Genomic DNA, 21386 nt, shown 5'->3' with positions numbered 1-21386 from the left:
GGCTGATTAGAAATTTGAGATGACAAGCAGTTGGACAAGTGTAGCTAATAAAGTGGCCGATAAGTATATTTAGAAATGTGCCATATAGTGTTTAGGCCAACAGTATTGTTGCTCTAAAAGCCTTGATATTATTTTGCAAATCTGGTTGGATTAAATTAGTGCTGTCAAAAGATAAATTGTGATTAAACACATAAAAAACAGTCACATAAATAATAAAAGCTTTTATTTTTACAACGTGTATATGTGTGTGTGTATGCATATTTGTTTTGTATACATAGTGTATATAAATACACACATGTACTGTATATATTTGAGAAAATGTTTATTTATATTTATAAATTAAATATTAATGTCTAATACAAATGATAAATAAATATATATGTAAATATTTTGGTTTTATATTTTTTATATATACACAATATTTATACACAGCGAGTACACATACAAACTCCTATTTTAGATGAGATTAATCACGATTAATTGTTTGTCAGCACTAAAATATTAGCTTGTCTTATTTTGGTATTTGTCTTTAGATTTAGATCGCAATTTTACTCAGAATTAACATTATATAAAAACAATGGAGAAATAAGCATTTTTTCCATTAAATGTATGTATTAAATGTATTTCAATTAATTTTGCACAGTTAAAAAAATAAAAATTGCATTACATTTTTATAGTTTTAATAATCGAAAAACACTTGTCGTCTTTGACCCATATATAGTTATTGTCAAGTATTTAGTTTTCATTTATTTAGTTAGTTATTTTAGTGCTTCATCTGAGAAAATTAATGTTGAAATGAAAAATAATAAATGTATTTAATCCATATTTTTAAATATATTAAAGCCATATTTAACGGCTCAATAAATGTCAACTACTAACAAGTATTTTAATTTACAAAAAAAAACCCTATTGATTACACAATTTTGTATAATACTTAGATTGATATACATTAGAGTAGTAATTTACACAGTAGCCAAAAATGATAACCTGTAATATATAGTTTACTATAAAAACAACAACAACAAAAAGAACAAAAAACACTTAGACAGCCATGAAGACAATGGCGTGTCAAGAAGGAAGGCTCTGTCAGCCTTCACATTTCTTTATTATGTACCTGTCCATCAAGCAGAGCATCTGTATGGTAATGACCGTTAATAGTGTGTGTAGTAATTGCGTGGCCTGCGTGGTATCCGCGTGGCGGGGGGTTAGATGTTAAACACTGTCTGTTGCTTTTCACTCGCCTCGTCGCCGTCTGCACTGTCAGCCGCGCCATTATAGAACAAAATTAGACATCTGATACCTCCAAAGCAATTGACAGCCTTGACATTTCATTAATTCGCTCACCCAAACTGTAGGCGATTGTGGCGCACGAGACAAAACCAGAGCGTTCGTCAATATATACCACCCTCCCAGCCAAGTCATGTTTAATTTGGTAACAAGGCCTCCTTTGGCAAATTAGCAATTAGAATAATTTGGTGCTGGAAGTATGTATATGTGTCATTAGCTCTTTTTTTTGCAAATGAATAGCAGGAGCATCGGGTCAGGCTCGCGTTTTCTACTTCAGCTGAAGAGGAAATCTGACACTGACGACTCGACGTGATTGAGACTGAACCTTTACTAACCTGCTGGTTAATTAGTTGAGCTTATAGCCATGATTACTAGCCTCCCCACATCGATAAGGGAGGACGAAAGGATTTCTCTGGAAACTATTTCACCATCTTATGCCAACCCGTCAGGCTGATGAGGGTCATTGAGATGTGGCGTTTAATCATAGTGTCACTCCTGTAAAGAGCCACTAATTAGGGTCCTTACAATACAATTTGTCTGAATGATTTCTTAAGGTGGTTTGTTTCATTTGTTTTGATTTTGTAATTCCCATAGTTCTTGGTGTTGATTGTCATTAGATTTTGTACTACTATATTTTATGACTGTCATTTATTTCATTCACATATTATTTTCAGTCACTCAATCTGAGATCAGTACAAAAAATACTACTATGATTTGTGGATATACAGTGTGTACATTTTAAAAGTCTTTAAAGTCAAAATTATTTGTGAAATTTCAATTTTTCTTAAAGTATTTGCCAATTGCTGTTTAATAGAGAGATTTTTTTCCTTACATTTTTTTTAAACATAACCGTTTTAATAACTAATTTCTAATTATTATTTTAAAAATTGCCACAATAACAGTACATAATAATATATTTCATTTAAAATAATATTTAATAAAAAATATTAGATATTTCTAAAGGGGACAATTAATATTGACCTCAAAAATCCAGCCAAACCAAAAGAATTAAGTGCATTCAACTAGGGATGCTCCAATCAGGATTTTTGGAGCCGATACCAAGTACCGATTCCTCATCATGGTGATCGGCCGATACAATTCTGATACTTCAAGCTTTATGTAACTTTAACGTTGCATAAAGTACATTTTCCCTCCAAGTATGATACTTGAGTAGAGATCTCTTCTTTCCCAAGAGAATAAATGATAAATGTTGCATATAACCCCTTAAACACGTCTCTTCTAAATGTTTAGTGTGGACATGTCATGGTCAGCTTTACAGAAAATAAAAGATAAGACAGATTACAAATTTGGTAAGAAAAATGACTAACTATAGAATTTGGAAATTATGGAAGAAGAATTCAACCTGTCTCATTGGAGAAAAAGTTTGGAGTGCATATTTAATGCAAAAGAAGTTCAAATGGATCTTTCTCTGCTTGTAAACCTGTAAATGAGCACTTGCGATCAGTTCATGTGATCAGCCAGATTAGTGAGAACTGATCGTGTTATAAAATGGGATTATCGGTCTCTACCGATCTCCGGCTGATCAATCAGAGCATCTCTACATTCAACTGTACTGTGTAATTCTGAATACTTATAATTAATCATTGATTTATTTACTTCTATTTTTATCACATAATTGTTTTGTTGTTGTTTTTTCTTGAATATATATATTTTTAAACCATAACATCACTGAAATAAATCTGTGTTTTTATTATTGTTATTATTAATGTAAAAAGCATTGCATTGGATTTTCATTTAAAATGTTTAAAAACAGCTTTTTTACAAGTTGAACAACCAATTTGAGCCCATTTGGTATTATTATATTATATTATATTATATTATATTATATTATATTATATTATATTATATTATATTATATTATATTATATTATATTATATTATATTATATTATATTATATTATATCATATCATATTATAGGCCTACACAAGTAATTGATTTTAACCAACATCGCGATTTGAAAAGGTTCTCGATTATTACTATGGTGAGGGAGGCGAGCACAAGTATTTAAAACGTTTCCTCTCCTCTCCGCTGTTACAGCGATTTTTGTGGATGCACACGAGTGTTACTCTGCAGCTCAAGTTTTATCCATTGCGTCTATCATTGATCAGCTGTGAATAGATTGTAACCTTAACTTACTAACTTTCTTTGGTACTGTTAAAACCACCACATCAAACCTGCAGCTCTTTTATGAAATTATAGTAAATCTCATTTAAATCGTAATTTTAATCCGATAAATCGAGATTAGATTTTTTTCTCCAAATCGTGCACCCCTAATTTTATATATTATATTATAATTTTATATGTGTATTGTTGCGATTTCATGACTGAAATGAATCCAGATGTTTTTATTATTGTTATTATTAATGTTAATAATAATAACATTAATGTTATTATATTATATTATATTATATTTGTATATTATATTATATTATATTTGTATATTTTTTTGCAATTTCATGATTAAACTATGTCATTATATTATATTATAATATTTAAATTATTTATGTATATTTAAATTATTTATGTATATTTTTGCAGTTTCATGACTGAAATAAATCTGGATGTTTTTATTTTTGTTATTATTAATGTCGTTATTATTATTTTTGTACCTTCTGTTATATGTTTTACAAATCTTCTTCAAATATTACCACAACACCTAAATACAGAATTGTACATAGCGAATGAGTTAGTTTGCATTATAGCCACAATTTCTAACATCCCCACATCGATAAGGGAGGACAAACGCATTTGTATGGAAACTATTTCACCATCTTATGCCAAACCATCGTGCTGATGAGGGTCATTGAGATGTGGCATTTAAATCGCAGTATCACCCCTGTAAGTAGCCACTAATTAGGGCCCTTACAATACAATTTGAGGCTGTAATTAGTGCAGATTGACCTCTCTCTGTCTGCGGCTTATTAGGAGCCTCTTAGGGCTCGCAGAGAGAAACTCATTCCATCAGCCAGCAAGATCCCAACGCAAAGAGAGCGAGCAAGCCATTCTGGGAGCTCGCCAGCAGACCAAACAAACCAGGCGGCCGGTGGGATGTGCGCTATTTACTCGCAGAATGATGGACGGAAAGCGAAAGCACAGTGTTTACAAATATTTACTAACCAACATGCCACCAGTGCTCCTCAGAGCGGCAGAGATTGATTGGATGGTGTGGGAACAATTAGCATCCACAGGAATACGCTGATGACTAACAATGGTTCTCTTTTTCAGCTGAACCTGGTTTCCAATGTCACTCTGTCCAAGACGGCTCCAGCAGCCTCGCCGCCCCTCAGTTTACCCCAGACACCCACCACCCCGACGGCCCCTCTCACACCACTGTCCCAAACCCACTCTGTCATCACCCCGACCAGCCTGCATAGCGTCGGGCCCATACGCAGACGCTACTCGGACAAGTACAACATGCCCATTTCTCCAGGTACAGAGAGAAAGTTATTGAGTCAATCTTACAAAAATAGAGCCAAATCAATATTCACACAAAATATAATTAATAAAACAAAAGGATAATATTTATTTTGCCATTGTTTATTCATTTTATGAGAGTTTTTGTTCGTTTTTTCATCAAGGGAAAGTGAAATGAAAAATGATACTGTAATCACCTCATCATTTTTAACTTTATGAGCTTCTTCTATTGAACACAAAGAAGATATTTTGAAGAATGTTGATTTCCATTCACTTCTATAGTAGGAAATAAAATACTGTGGACTCTTTTGTGTTGAAAGGTTTTTAACAAATAAAAAGCAAAGTAAATGATGACATGATTTTTATTTCTAACTATTCCTTTAATGTAAAATGTTTTAATGTAACATTAATCCAAAGTATTTCTTTATTATGTTAGTTTTTTCTTTTATTTTATTTACGTACTTATAACTTATTCAATTTTTCTCTGTGTTGATTAGATTCTCATTAGATTTAGCTCTTAGTAATTGTCTACACTTTTTTTTTTTTGTCAACAGATATCGTTCAGAACAAAGAGTTCTACATGAATGCTGAAGTACGACCTCCCTTCACTTATGCTTCGTTAATACGACAGGTAAAAGCCTCAACAATTCAGTACAACTGTGACTTTTAAAGCACTGCCATTGCAGACAATACAGTTCAGACGCAATTGAATAGCACAAGATTAGCCATCTGCAAATTAGCATGTGAAAAAAAAACAACAAATTTGCAAATTTAAAAATAAAACAGTGCGATAATGTTCAAATATTTGTGTGCTTTTTAATATATTTTAAAAGGTAGACAATATTTACTTGATCAGAAATGCAGTAATACAGTAATTTTGTGAAATATGATTGCAGTTTATTATTTGATACTTTCGTAGCAATATTATTCTAGTCTTTGGTGTCACATTAGCCATGCAATATCATGTAGTCTATTATTATTTATTAGCAGTTTATTTTATATGTATTGTTGTGTTCTGTTTATTTAGCCAGATTCTTTGATTAACACCATTTAACACATTTTACAACAACCCACACACCCTATACAGTCCTATCTAGCCCCAACAAAACAATCCCCAAATAAAACAATCAACATCTGAAAAAGAATTATAATAATAAAAATAATAATAATAAATAAAAAAAAATACAAATACAGAAAAAAAAACAAATAATAATAAGCCATATACATACATACATACATACATACATACATACATACATACATACATACATACATACATACATACATACATACATACATACATACACATACCTTCACTCAATCCACATCTAAGGGTTTTAAATCATTAAAGAATGCAGTAAATCATTGTCATTTTGCAAAAAAAACAAAAAAAATGTTCTCCTCTACCTCTGATATTGGATTTAATTTTCTTAAGTTTTAAAAAGATCACGTCTTTGAGCTACAATGAAATAGAGGTGGGTTGTGGGGTGGTCCAAGACAATTCTGTTCCTAGCGAGAAGAGATGCAATAGCCACAATGTCGGCGGGTCTTCGGTTTAAAGGCTGACACTGAGACAGAACACCAAAGATCGTGATTAAAGGGCAAACAGCTAACTTGACCCCCAGAATATCAGAAACTATTTTAAAGAAAATAATCTAATAGTTTGGCACGCATTTATTTTATTGACGGGTCTTTTTTATTGACCATCTTTTCCTTCACTTTTTATCAGTTTAACGTAGCCTTGCTAAACAAAAGTGTATATTTGGTTAGAGAAATGCTGCATTCAACTGGAAGTTAGGTTAGGTTAGGTTAAGTTAGGCTAGGTTACTTTATGTATACCCGAAGGTAGATTTGGTTTACAGTCAAGAGTCCTCATTTCATAACAGTGCCACACAAAAAAACTCACATAGTGACAACAACAACTGGACATAAAGATATAAAACATAAACATACAAAACACTCTTCCAAAAAATAAATGAAAATAAAATAGTATAAAATAAATAAAAAACAAAAAAGAATAAATAAATAATCACCCCAAATAAATGTTTAAAAAAATCTATAAAATGTAAAATATACAAGTCATAGAAACACCTCGGCTTTAGTCTATGCCTTATTAAAATGTCTAATAGCTGCTGGTATAAAACTAGTATAGTTTAGTACTACAGCTTGATACTAAAAACCTGCGACCTGCGAGGGTAGGGGATGAGCAGTGTCACTTAAAATTGAATTTGTGATTCTCTTTAGCTGCCTGGTGTACACAGCCTCCAGATTGGCTAGTAACACCCCAGTCAGCTTACCGGACCACTTAACTATTTGATTTAGTGTGTTTTTATTCTTAACAGAACGATTCCCAAACCATGACACCAAAGTAAAAGTGTATATGTAGTGAGATGTACTGTAACTTCTCATATCTTTAGTGAAAAAAGCCAAAAAAGGCATCATATTTGTGTTTTCATTGTACCAGAATGATTTTTCAAATGAAAACAGTCATTCTTTACTCATCATGTATTTGTATTATTTGTAGTCACCTCAACAGGAAAGTCATACGGTAGCTTTATGTGGCAAACAGACCAATATTTAAATCATTATTTTCATATAATCTTGCCTAATAAAAAACTGTCTAATTTATTCCAGCACATTTCCGAGCCCCAAACCCCATCATCACAGCCGTTAAATTTCAGATGCAATTGAACAGCAGAGCTCAAGATTAGCCATCTGCAAATGAGCGTGAGAGCACTTGCTGTTCAAAAAAGCCCATATATAACAATTGCTTTTGATTAAGTATTACAGCCAATGTGATTATTGCGGAATTCATTTCACACAACAGTAGGAACGAGGCTTTTTTCGAGATGCCCAGTCAATTATCAGGCCTGAACCGGTAATCTGTGATCACACGGGCATTAATCTGGGCCTGCAATAATTGCCGCTTTATAATCTGCCTCTATAAAATAGTGTGTGTGTTTTTTTCTTTCCTCTTCTCCTTGTTCTGGTCGTTTAGCGGAAAAGGATGTACTCAAATTGGCACATTTGCATAAGGAAGCGTTCAGTAAACAAAGTAGCTCCCATTTGAGAACGGAAAAGCGTGGAGCTGTTTTACATGCAGCCGCTGATCAACTTTAACTTGACATTACTATGTGCATCTCACTTTGTTTTTGCTCCAGGTTTGAACGGAAACGAAACAGCTTTTTTGCTTATCAGCATTTGTGTGTGTGTGTGTTTTTCCAGGCAATACTAGAGTCGCCAGAAAAACAGCTAACACTAAACGAGATATACAACTGGTTCACGCGAATGTTTGCATATTTCAGACGCAATGCAGCAACGTGGAAGGTGAGCTCACGATTATGGTTTTATTTATATTGTTTTTAATAATATCCAATGAAGTTTGAATTGACTGAATAAAAAGGCACTGAATGAGGCAGAAAAAATATAGATAGATAGTTTATATATAAGGTTTTTATCATTCAAAATATAAAAATGGCCTGTTTCCACTGAGTGGTACAGTATGGTACGGTATGGGTCGGTACGGGTCACCTTTATCAGGCTAGCATTTCCACTGCCAAAAGGGTACCAATGGTACGACAGAAAGTTTCAGTCCACGTCATTCTCGCTTGAGGAAATCTCACTTTACAAAGTAAAGCTGTGTGGGTCGTTCCCATATCATATAACAAGCACTTCTTACAAAACAGATGCTTTATACACATAAATACTTGTGTATACATGTTCATTACTAACCTTGAATATGATTTGATTATAACTGCAGATCAATGACAGTGCGAAATAGCCTACTGTAATGTCTGTGATTATATAAAATAAATAAATAAATGCAACATATATGAACACATACAGACCCTTACAGTCTTAGATGTTACCAATTACAGAAAAACTACACACAACATACATTTAGTCCTTATCTGGGTTAAAAAACAACATGCAACATATAGCCCACAGTCAGTATAAACCTCTCATCTGTATCTTTAATCTTCATCAGCACATGTAACTTCTGCTAGAGAGTAATGCCATCATTCAAAGTTCTGATTCAGGTTGCTGAAAGAATCATTTGCTCTGTTTTTTCGGGCTTCTCCTTTGTTTTTTTTGCGCTTTACTCTCGCGTTTGTCTGTTTCTGTAAGGATCTGATGTCAAAAGCACTTCAAAATTCACGCTCTTGTTATTATCATCAGCTCAAAAAGTTTGTTATTTCAAATATAGATATGCACGCGAGCTTTCTGGAAAAAGTGAAACCGCTCACACTTTTAGACGGCCTCGTAAACAAAAACACGACACTGTAGATTTTGTTCTTCTTGGCTTAGTGGCCATTCAATTTGGCCATTTTTGTTCATTAAGACAACGACAAGGTTTGTTTGAGCTCAGGTCGACCATGGCTCGACACATTATATGTGTATAGTATTACGATGTAATGTCTCGCCTGTGTATTAAAAATGGCGCTTCCTTTGTTTTCATTCTCCTGGCTTGTGTATACGCTAGTGACGCACCTCTGTAAACCAATAGCGTTCTAGCTCTGCCTTTTGGTACCATTTTGTCAAAGAATACTCAAAAAGTAGTACAATACGATTCACTTTTTGGTACTTTTTGACAGTGGAAACGGCCATAAAGCGTACCGAACTATACCGTACTGTACCACTGAGTGGAAACCGGCTATAGAATTATGTAAAATCACTTATTCTTTTATATATTTAAGAATGCTAATACATTTCAACAAAAATATTTGACATTATTCACCCATATTTTGACATTACATCCTAAAGATTGTTTATATTATTTATATTCATATTATTATTAGTAGTATATTTTATATATTAGTATTTATTTTAAACATGGCAAGTGAATAGTTAAAAATAAAAAAATGCAAGCATATTTTTGACATTTACCATATTGAAACCCTTCTTAAAGTCAGATGTTCTTCCTTCCAAACTGAAATTACTTACTTTTTATCTTCACTCAGCAGTTACGTTGCTTATATAATTTATTATTTTTAAAAAAAATATGAACTTGGATACATTTAAAATGCAAAACAGAATCATTTTACTAGCATTCCCAGACTTTCAGACGCCAGTATTTCAAACAAACTATTATACTGACAAACATATTTTCTTTTCCCAGATATTAAGATTTCACAATGTAATGAACGCTTCAAAAAAAGTCAATTAATTCAAACACCACCAGCACCTCAGAGATGCCAACAGACATCATGCAGTAGTTTAGACCATTTTGCCCAATGAATTTAGTCAAGTTTAAATGACCCAGAGAAAGTATGCATTTCCCCCCCAAATATGATTTATTTCACTTAATGGTGCTTGGAAGTTTCTGGAAGAGACCCCCTCTTCATTTGGATTTATTTTGAAAGTGTTTTTTCAGTTTTCTCTGGATGAATTTCAACAGCTTTAAGGGGAAATCTGGTCATTTGAGTAGGATGTTTTCCCCTGGCAGAGTTTGTTGAGCATTGGCATTTAACTCAAGCGTTTTCAGTTTCCGTTTTTGAAGTGAGGCAGAAAATGATGAACTATCTGTGACTTTTACCAGAGTCGAATGATAAAGCGCCAGAGTGACAACACCCACATCGGCCTCCATCAATCAGAGAGTGCGTTATTTACTAAATATCACCCGCATGTTGGACAAATGGCTTGATGAAAGGGTCATTTGTAAGAACGCAACAAGCAGAGCGTGTTAGAATTACGTCTTTTCCTTTCATTGTTCAGCTACAGTGCGAAAGTCATAACTGCTAAAGAGTCGTGTTTATCACGCTATTTGTGCCGACAGAAATTTTCTTGATAGTCCAAGGAGCTGGTGCAACTGGCTTTAGATCAGTTTTCCATAGGGAGTGTTTTTGGAAAATATCTGCTGTGTAAATATTCTGCAAAAACTGGGAAATGTAATAATAAATGATCTACAGTATTTAGAAAAATTAACAGTATTATACAATGTATTGAAGGGCTCTGGATATTTAGTGAGATCTAACTTTAAGACAGTACATTTATCTTGTATTAAGGATGTCTCTTGTCATCATTTACTCACTTCAAAATCGGTATTATTAGTGACCCTTAACCATAAAAACAGTATTAAGTTGCATGGGACTATTTCGGGTAATAGCCAAAAATACACTGTATGGGTTCAAATTTTTGATTTCCCTTTAATGCCAAAAATCATTGGAATGTTAAGTAAAGAACATCTTCCGTGAAGATATTTGTACATTTTCTACTGTAAATATATCATAAATTAATTAATCATCAATATGCATTGCTAAGAACTTAACTTGAACAACTTTAAAGGTTAAAGGTGATTTTATCATCATTTAGATTTTGTTTTAACCCTCAGACTCCAGATTTACAAAAATTGCAGTATCTCTGCCAAATATGGTCCTGTCCTACACTGTAAGAAATGTTGGGTTCCACACAATCGATTTGTGTTGGGGCAACATGAAGGAATTAAGTTAACTAATTATTTATTTTACAAATTTAAGTGGAATAAACATAAAACAGTTAAGTAGTCCCAATGAAATCACAAGAATTGTGTTGTTTTAGCTCATTTTACATAAGTAGTTTGAACAAGTAACAAAGAATATTTGTAAGAAAGTGTAACAAAGCATACATCAAATATATTTAGCTTTCAGATGATGTATAAATCTTAATTTCAAAATAATGTACACTTCAAACTGGTTTTGTGGTCCAAGGTCACATTTTTGTCTGTGATAGTGATACAAAAAAGGAGATATTATGAAGAATGTCCGTACTGCTCATTCAAACAACCTTATATAGGGTATCTACGGGGTCTTAAAGAGTTTTAAATCTACTGACATATTGTGTTGTAGGTCTTAACTTTTTTAACAGGGGCTAATTTTCCTTTGTTCATGTACAGCTACCCATTCTGGCCATTAACACCCTTACAATCACCAACAATCCCAATCTCAATAAAATGTTTAACTTTTTTTTTTTTTTATAACATTTAATTACTTTCCTTACAGTAACATTTGTTTAAAAGTTCTCCTTTTATTTACTGCTGATGATACTGACCTGACCTATATTTTTTATTAAATTATTATCATTGTATTATTAAATGTATTAAATTATAATCATTTTTACATAGGGCAAATCTTTTCCAACTGCGATATTTGAAAAAAAATCCTTGTATAAGTCTAAAATTCCATTCATAATGGTCTTAAAAAGTCTTAAATTAACTTGGTGAAACTGGCAGAAACCCTGCTTATAATAGTTCATAGCTATAATTAAATCATTATCCTCTAATAATCTTGCCTGCAATGCAAAATACTGAATTGTCTGAGTTATGCCAGCACATTTCCTTTTGCACTCATAGTCTTTTTCTTTCTTTCACACCAACTGCAGAATGCAGTGCGGCATAACCTTAGTCTTCACAAGTGTTTTGTGCGGGTAGAGAACGTTAAAGGGGCGGTTTGGACCGTCGACGAGCTAGAGTTCCAAAAGAGAAGGCCGCAAAAGATCAGCGGGTAGGTTTTCAGCACACCAAACCCGTGTCTCGTGGTGTTGATGAATGGGCTCCATGTCATTGTCTTCTGTGCTGTGCCGCCCATTGACCCCTGCTAGCTTAGCGTGCGTCTTTGTGCCCGTATGTGAGTTATGTGCTAGCTGTGTGCACCGTAACCCCCAGTCGCTTGTGCTTATCCATTCATTCATTTCATATCTTCTTCTCTATCACTGTCGGCCTGTCTTGCTACATCCCCATCTGGCTGCTTGCTGCCCCTCTTCCCCTTCCCAGGGTGCTGTGCGCACCAATCTGTCCCTGCATAAATGCTTTGTAAGAGTTGAGGATGACTTTGGGTCCTTTTGGACTGTAGACGACGAAGAGTTTAAACGCGGCCGCCACATACAGCGAGGGCGACCCAGGAAACATGTGGCTGATGAAAACTGCGACCAGCTGCTTGTACAGTAAGCTCCGCCCTCTGCCCTGCCCCTTCCTGCATGCTCCGCCTCTGTGTGCTTGCTCATCCCGCTTTTGTCTTATGTGATATTCATTATGAATGCATATTGATGTGATGCTGAATAACACATATAAGCTCTGTTCCAAGTTATGCTCTGTGTATGTAGCTGCCTTCAAGTGTGCAGGCAGAAGTAAAAATCCCATTCATTTTCATTTTAGGAGAATTGATTTTTAATGGTAGCTTATAAACTTTTAAAGACAGATCTCTGGTGAGCTATGAGGCTGTTAATCAGTGCTTTTGTCGAAGCTGTCAGTCTGCATTAAAATATACCAGTTTATCAGTGCATTTTCTGGTTAATTGTAACATTTTGCAACACATTTCATTAAAAGAGCACTAATACAGGGTTTTCAAATACTTTATTGCTTTAAATATGTAAGTTTGTATAAAGATTCTCCTCATATCTGGCTTATAACACCTTGAAGACTTTCACTATTAATATTCGGTATCATATTGCCTTTGAGCTTGTCAGTAAACAAAACTGCCTTATGTCGTTTTAGGACTACACAATATTTTTGTTTTGATTACATGTAAGCTGTATACAGAAGAGCTTCTGTGCTCCCATTGGTCAATATCACCCCATAAAAGATGATTTTTTAAAATCTATTTTTACATCCCAACATTAATGATTTAAATCCCCGTAACACCGCATGTCAAACAGAGTTTGCCAAAAATCAGCCAAAGTAAGCCAGAATCAGGCTAATTCTCTTTAGTCTGAACAAGGCATTAGATAAAGGCCAAAACAAGCTATCCTGGAATATTTTGTAACAGCCTTCGCTTTTGAAGTTGGCAGCCAGTCTTGGGACAGAGCTCTATTGTTAAAGAGCATTTGATAGTTTATTGCTGTCTATTGATTTTGCGATTGAGTTTCATTGGAAATCAGATTGTCCTCTAAATACTGACTTCAGTGCAAAATCAATCTGTTCAGTAGACCGGAGACAGCATGACTCGTTTCACTACTAAACTAAACGTGTATGTGTGTGTGTGTGTGTATATTTTTGTTTCCACAGTAGTCCAGCTCTGGTAAAGAACATCCACACCACTTTGGGATACGGTCCCGCTCTTTCTGCAGCTTTCCAGGTAGAATCACAATCTTGCACCATCCAGTCTTCATCCATATTATTTATATAGGTGTATAAGTTTGATTTATTTATCTATTCAGTTGCTCCCCTTACTCAATCATTGACTGCACAAGTATGTGCTCATTTTGTGAACAGTTGATAAAGCAAAGCAGTAAAACATGCCAGAAAATATAGCAAACCTTAACAGAAAAACCACATCATTTTTTTGTGAAATATGAGGAAGACACATGATTTTGGAAAATAATTATGTGAAACCCATATAATTATATGTGTTCATTATGTTTTCAACATAGATTCGGACTAAATTCATTATATTCATTAAACACCACATGAGCTTCACATGTTAAAACCACATGTAAATTATGTAGAGCACATGTGAAATGCAGTTTTAGGGCATTTTCCCTTCAAAATCCATCTCAGCACATATTTCTGTTGGTTCATATGTGAGCTAATGAAAACTTTCTAAAACCATAATTCACATGTGATTTTTAACGTGATTTGTGAAACTCATATGGTTTGTCTGTAACTCTTTTGACTCCTAAGTAGATCCCAAGTGACTTTAGAACCTAACGATGGCTAAAAATGCTTATTATTTATTTTGGACGAGCTCAAGTATCTGAAGACCACTGAATGGTCCTGATGTTTTGTTGGTTCATCTCCTCCATTCTTCTTTTAGGCTTCAATGGCAGAGAACATACCTCTATACACTACCGCTTCCATCGGAAGCCCCACTCTTAACTCGCTTGCCAGCGTCATCCGAGAGGAAATGAATGGGGCCATGGACCACGGGAACAGCAACGGTAGTGACAGCAGCCCTGGACGCTCGCCTCTGCCAGCTATGTGAGTGGCTCACGTCCCACCTTCGTAATGTGTGTGTGACTGAGATAAGGGCGCTAGGGACAGGGAGATGTCCAGGAATCATTAGGCTCCGGCACACGCTCGTACGGCTTAGGTGGTGGACATTTTTCACCAGGTCACTAGGAGTTGAACAGCAGCAGTAGGGTTCAATGTACATTACAGTAGATGTTTAGCCAAGCGTGAAATTATATAGAAAACTGCAGTTTATGTAGGAAGTAGGACTTGCGAATGCAGTCTTAGAAAGGAAACCCCACCTTTGGCAGGTTTCTATGCTGGGGGAGCTCGTAAAGAAAATAGTGTCTCTCTGTGTTATTTCGAGGAGAAGTTTATAAACTGGCTTTTATTACGGGTCAATAGTGTGTGGCGTACTACGGCGAGTTCCTCCCTAATTATTGCCTCCATTTTGTTTAAATATTTACAAAAGCGGTGAATAGAAGATGACAGAACTGGCCTCCTTTTTCCACCCAGACAGGACTCGCAGCACGTCCGAAATCTCTCAGAGCCGTCGACAGTAATACAGCGGAGGGAGGGAGAGAGGGGTGGGGGGTCGTAATTAGCCTCGGCGAAACCGCTCCAAGATTTCCATGTAGCTGAGCTGCGGTCGGGCTTGGAAACCACAGCTCCCCATACACTTGTTGTATGGGAGGGACCGCCGTTGTTTGAAGCTTAAAATAATACGGTGCAGACAACATGGTTTCCAGATGTTGGAGGACAGAACGCTGATTTGTTGCTCAGCGCGATTTATTGCACTTTCTGTGAAATATCAGCAAATCGTTTTTTGGAGAAAAAAAGGCGGCGTGATGAACTGGTGAAGATGTGGGTGAGAGAAACGCTAATGGCAGGTAACATAGCTGCAGGCCTGCCCCATCCACAGGATACAGAGAGACAGGATGGGTGTGCTTGCTCTCAGGCGCTCTGCCTCTCACCTCTCCAGGCATTTGCCAACTTAACACACTCAAAAGCAAAGATGTTGCCCAAACACAAGCTGTACAAAGTGTGAGAATGTATGAGCATGCATAAAACATGACCGTAAAAGGCATGGAGGTTTATTAGGTTAACCACATTTATGGATCATCTTTTAGAGGAATTTCATCTTTTTGTAAAAAAAACTTTTTCTCCAGTAAATCACTTTTTTTGGATTAGACAAGCTTGTCAAACCTGCTCAAGGAATAAGATTATTACTCTTCAGTTTACCAATGCAACTGAAACATATAAAATTTTTGGAACTTGTGCAAAGTGTGAGACTGAATCGCCTCAGAAGATTAATATACTGAATAACATAATTGATGCTTACGTTATCAAGGGCATCATGGACACAGTATCATAGGAATATTGTGTATTTTAGACAAGGGACCCTTTTCACAAGCCTGTTATGACACATTTAACGATCATCAGCCTCTTAAATCCTAAAGACGTATGAATATTTTTATGTATATATTATATCATCTTTACTTCAAATTACAAAAAACTAATTACTGCTTGTGCGAGGTATTTTTAAAGCAGCGTCTATGAGACAGGACAGTAAATTTGACGTTGTTCTCTCTGGCCGCTGTCATCAGATTCACACTATTTTTTTCCTTTTTCTGAACGTCTTCATAACATCATTGTGGAGTTTTTCTTTTATTATTTGAGCAAATAAGATTGTGAAAAAACATTTGTTGTATTCTCCCATTTACTGGGCTTTCAGTTTTCCCAACTATGATGACTTCCGCTACTGGGAAAGCCGGAAATGTGAAAAGTGTCTAGTACTATTGTAATTCCATTTCTATTAAAAAAAAAAGTTGACTTCTAGTACTTTATCAACTATTTCTTATCAATTTAATTATGCTAGTTGTGTGTGTATTCTAACAGATTATTTAGACTGAGCTGACTAAAATAGGATGTGTTGCAACTTGGGTTTTGTTGGATTTACTGGAACAATAAGCTGATTTACTTGTTAAAACTTAGCAGGCCAACTGCCCTGTAAAGACCAAAATAAATACTACAGTAAATTAAATGATCCAATAGTCCAGCCAGCAATAGCACACGTGCACATATTAACATAACCAACAGAGAAATCACCACTGAATCAACAACTGAATATACTCTTAACCTTTGTAGATCAAAACTCAACCAAACCACAGACTCTGTTCCTCAGCTCAATGCTGACCTCCCCAAAAAATGCAGACAGAACAGAAACACTTCTAAAACTAGTCATAACAATCATAACTAACAGGTCTCCCTCATATTATTCTTGTACATAAACACATAAAGCAACACCGTAAGCTTTTTTTTTGTGTGAAATCTACAGTATGACAATAGTATACAAAAATTTATATTACAGGTACAGATTGTATATTAAGTCAACTAAAAACTATTTGTACACTGGTTAGGCAAAAGAATGAGGATAGTATTGTTTACTACTTGGTTAAGGTATTTGACATGATACCCTAAATATTAACTGATAATTTATGATAGAAAATCTACATCAATATAACATCAGTATATTTAAATAAAGTGTGTATTAATATTTCTTGGCTGGACATTACTTTGGACCACTACTGTTATCGTGTGCACAAGCTCAAACCTTCTGGTTTTATTTCATGAGCTATTTTGAACTGTGTAATTAAACGTCATCTATTAAAATGATTACATACAGTAGTGTCGTCATTTCAAGTATATAATTATATCTTAACATGTTATGTTATGAGGTAAACCTGTCCTTTCGTTATGAGGTAAACACAATCACATCATAACAGAACCAATATAGACGAGCATTATTCTGAATCTTATTTTTCCGAATCATAATTAATAAGTTCTGCCAAATAGGTGTCCTCCTCGCGTCTGCCGCACCTGTTTGTATTGTTCCAGATGCCTGAAATCAGACGCTTCACTGTTAATTACAATGAAGGCGAAAGCAGAGTGCAGCTCAGTTGCATATTAATAACAATTTCATGTTTGCCCTCCAGCTAGAGATTGAGAACCGCAGGCCATGGGATACGCGGAGACGCTTTGATCTAAAACCGATAGAATAGCTGGGGTTTTCTTATTATTCCCGTACAAATATGATAACTCATTAGCATGGCTGCTTTCTTAACGGGGCTGAAGATATCGTGGCTAATTACATTCGCCAAACATGTCTTAGCGAAAACCTATAGTTTGCCATGTGAGACTAATTATCTTAAAGTCTCTGCCACAGCCGCTTCTAATGTTTATCCTTTTATTCGTCCGGCATTCTTTTTTCGGTCTCCCTCCCCGGTACAGTCAGCGCTCGCTCCGTTCCCGCAGTGTTTCTGTAATGAGAAATTTGGCAGATCTCATCTCTGTGGACAATCCTTTGCCCAGACTGTGGGCTGGGGTTCATGTTTTGCCTTGTTTACAACTGACAGCGTTATTATTCTTGTAAGGGCTCTGTTTCTTATCACAGCCGTTTGTGTTGGGCCCGGTCGTCAGCGCCTCCCCCCTCCGCCTCTCTTTTTCTTCCCCTTATTGACATTTTGGTTAGAAGTTGCATTAATTTTGAGTGTATTTAAAGCGTGCGCCGCGCTGTCTGGTCACCGAGGGTTTTTTTGGCGTGCTTGAAGTTGATTAATGACGGAACCTTGCGCGGGGTCGTCCTCCAGAGACCCGCCTCACAGGTTGTGCATGTTAACGAGCGGGAAGAGGAGCGCGCGCGCCGCTGATCCCGCCGCCGCCACCGGGGATCTGACAGGCCCGTCCGCGCGCTCCCGCCTCCGCGCGCCGCAGTCCATTCTCTCGTCGCCACATCGCGCGTTGTTAATCTTCCTCATTCATCAATTGAGAGTGAAAGGCCTGTTGTCGAGCCAGCTGTGGAAAATAAAGGCGGCAGGTAACCTCTCCTGGTGCTGGAGGAGCTGAAAGGGAAGTGCAGTTTATCACGAGCTGCTGTGACTCTGTTAGTCCTTCATTATAAACAACTGCTTGTTAAGCGGGTCATTCTTATACTTAGATGTTTAGCCAGCAGACAGCAGGAATGCACTGATACAATATTTATATGTTTTTTAAATGTCTGTCTACATTTTTGTTTTTGTCAATTAGATTAGAGCGAGGGGTGCCTAAACTTTTTCTTATGAAGGACCAAAAACCAAACTTGATTGAGGGCCATGGGCCGAACTTAAATATTTCAAGCTGTATTACAGGTTGCCGTGAATAATGTACTCATTCACTTCAAAATAAATAGAAAACATAACTTAATTAATATTAACTAATGCGTTTTTTATATATATGGCCCTCAATCAAGTTTGGTTTTTGGAACCATAAGAATTTCATTTATAACACAATGGAGTTTAATGCTGAATACACTAGTCAAGCTGCACCTGCCTTTGCCTTGATTTGCTCATTGAGGACTTCTGAATTGTGGTCTATCCGTTGAGCAACAGTATGTTCATTTAAAAAATAAAATCAGATTCATTTACCACATTTAATTCAAGATTTATTTTGTAGCTCAAAAATTATACTAACAAACAAATGGTTACATATCATCTTTGTTTTAGAGCTATTATTAGACAGTGCATTGAAATTGAGCAGTAGCATTCTCTCTGTATTTATTAGGCTACTGTTTGTCAGCATTAGTTAATAAGAATGCAGTTTTTAATTGTCATTTTATATTAGCAGGTCTTCTACAGAATATTGACCCACTTTAAGATCATTGAGATACTGTCAGGGATTTTAATTCTACTCTAAAATTCTACTCAAACTCTAAAAGTATCTAAAACTCGCTCATTCAGAGGCAGGAACCAGCGGACGTCCAACAACTTTTATCATAGGTAACCACAAAACAAAACTTTCCATCTAGAGCTTCTTCACGGAACTCGACACTTGTAAACACTCGCTCCAATGGGTTCATGCGACTCTCAGTCCTGCCCACACTCGTCAGCGCTACCAAGCCGACCAATCACAGAGCTTGCGCTACGCGTAGTTGTGATGTGTAGTTACTATTTTTTTTGAGGTGCACATCAGCGACTGCCACGGCGAGGGCTCTGCGACCACGCGCAGGCTGCGCCAGAGCATACGCGTGCTCTTGACACAGAAGTATAAATCAGCCTTTAGAAGTGCTTAACTAATCAACAAAAAAATTAGAAAAAACAGTAAAAACCATTTTTTGTAAATAAATATTACCATAGTATGTTTGACTGAAAAATAATTGTATATTTAATTCAATGTTACTTTCCATTTCTGACTGAAAATTGTTTCTGTGCCATTTTTTCAGTGCGACTATAAAAGAGCCAGCACATCATAGATCAAATTTCAAAATAGAAATAAAAAGAATAGTGTTTTTTTATTTATTAGAGAAAGAGAGAAAGATAATGGAAGCTTTTAACATTCAAGTGTATTAACTTTTAGTTTTTTTCCTCAGGCATCATATCAGCGTAAAAGAGGAGCCACTGGACCCAGAGGAGCACGAAGGCCCCCTTTCCCTCGTGACAACAGCCAATCACAGTCCAGACTTTGACCACCACAGAGATTATGAGGATGACCACGGCACCGAGGACATGCTGTAAGCCTGGTTTCTCCCAGGTCCTCTGCCGAAGAGGCCATACTGACTGCGAGACCACTCCACATATAGCAAGCCCAAGACTGGATTCACAATCCTCTTGTTGACAGCTACTAAAAATGTTCTGATTTACTCTTAGTGCCATTAAATATGAAACCAGAATACGAGATAAGAAAATCTATTCCATTTGGAAGTATTTTTGATTTGTTTCTACTTTTGGGTTAAAAGACGAGATGTGTAAATTTCTACTCATCGCCTGATGAAGAGACGTTTGGTACTGGGGCCTGCTTCAACTTCCTTTTGGCATAAGTGAGACCAGGGCGGACATGAAAACACAGCTGAGAAAGACTCAATGCCCTCTGAGTCAAATAAACACTGATCACAAACTCTTTCACACTCACGCACACACACACAGATCATAAGCGCTTGGATGAGCGTGCCACTCACAGTGTGCGTGTACGTATGTGACTTTAAGTCATTGTCTCTGCCTTCAGATACTCTTGAAGAGATGGCGCACCCAAAAATGTGATTCTGTCATGTTGTTCTGGACCACTTGAGGTTTTTTTAACCCAGATTCCTCTCGTTCTTTTGCGAAACACAAAATGATTCATTTTGAAGGGTATATTTGCTTGATTTTTAATATAATCAACATACCGAAATTGAATGGTTTACTTTAGAGGTCAGTAGTGACATTTAAATTCTGAGTGAATCTTTTTTTTGGAGTCAAATCTTTCCAGTGAGTCAGTTCACACATCAGACTGATTCTCAATTTCAACCAAGTTTATGAATTTTAGTGAATTTCTGCTTGTATTTTGTTTTGTCTCTTATCTACATATGTTGTATAAACCAGTGGTCCACAACCTTTTCATCACCGTGGGGTGGGGGGGGGGTCTTAGGTGGGAGATTTCAGATGGGTTCTATGTAGATTGCTAGGCGACCATCAACAGTTTTTTCAGAAGATGGCGAGCTGACAAAACATTGCTTATTTATGGAGAAAATGAAAAAGCACTGCAGTGTTTGAGTGTTCTGTGTTTGTCAGAAGTCATTAGTCTGCCGAAATGTGGATATTCCATATAACCTGAAGCTGATCGGTCAGTTCTTGTCACGTGACTCGCGGAGCACTTGTGGGATTACTTGCGCTCGTCGCTCCCAATAGGCGCATGTTGCTCCCAATATGCACGTGTCTCCATTGGAAATAATGAACTTGCACGCGAGAAAAGCGTGGCATGTGAACAGCCCCTAGAGCCGCCATCGTTTGGGGG

General features: G+C 36.1%; 1 protein-coding gene across 7 annotated transcripts in view; it reads left to right on the top strand.

The window, feature by feature from the left end:
- foxp1b (forkhead box P1b) overlaps positions 1-21004 on the top strand; it is a 287035-nt gene extending 266031 nt beyond the window's left edge. For 6 of the 7 annotated variants that reach the window (XM_056460381.1, XM_056460375.1, XM_056460376.1 and 3 more), the window contains 7 exons: positions 4535-4739; positions 5278-5354; positions 7949-8050; positions 12080-12201; positions 13701-13770; positions 14449-14612; positions 19987-21004. In XM_056460381.1, the coding sequence (XP_056316356.1) occupies positions 4535-4739; positions 5278-5354; positions 7949-8050; positions 12080-12201; positions 13701-13770; positions 14449-14612; positions 19987-20131 (885 nt within the window). In that variant the 3' untranslated portion in view covers positions 20132-21004. Of the gene's footprint in view, positions 1-4534; positions 4740-5277; positions 5355-7948; positions 8051-12079; positions 12202-12470; positions 12641-13700; positions 13771-14448; positions 14613-19986 lie in introns of all 7 variants that reach the window. The other variant, XM_056460382.1, reaches the window with a different exon arrangement.
- Positions 21005-21386: the final 382 nt, after the last annotated feature.

The sequence above is a fragment of the Danio aesculapii genome, chromosome 6, assembly GCF_903798145.1.
Source record: "Danio aesculapii chromosome 6, fDanAes4.1, whole genome shotgun sequence".
NCBI lineage: Eukaryota > Metazoa > Chordata > Actinopteri > Cypriniformes > Danionidae > Danio > Danio aesculapii.
The sequence above is the reverse complement of the archived record's forward strand: the minus strand, read 5'-3'. Positions and strand labels throughout refer to the sequence as shown.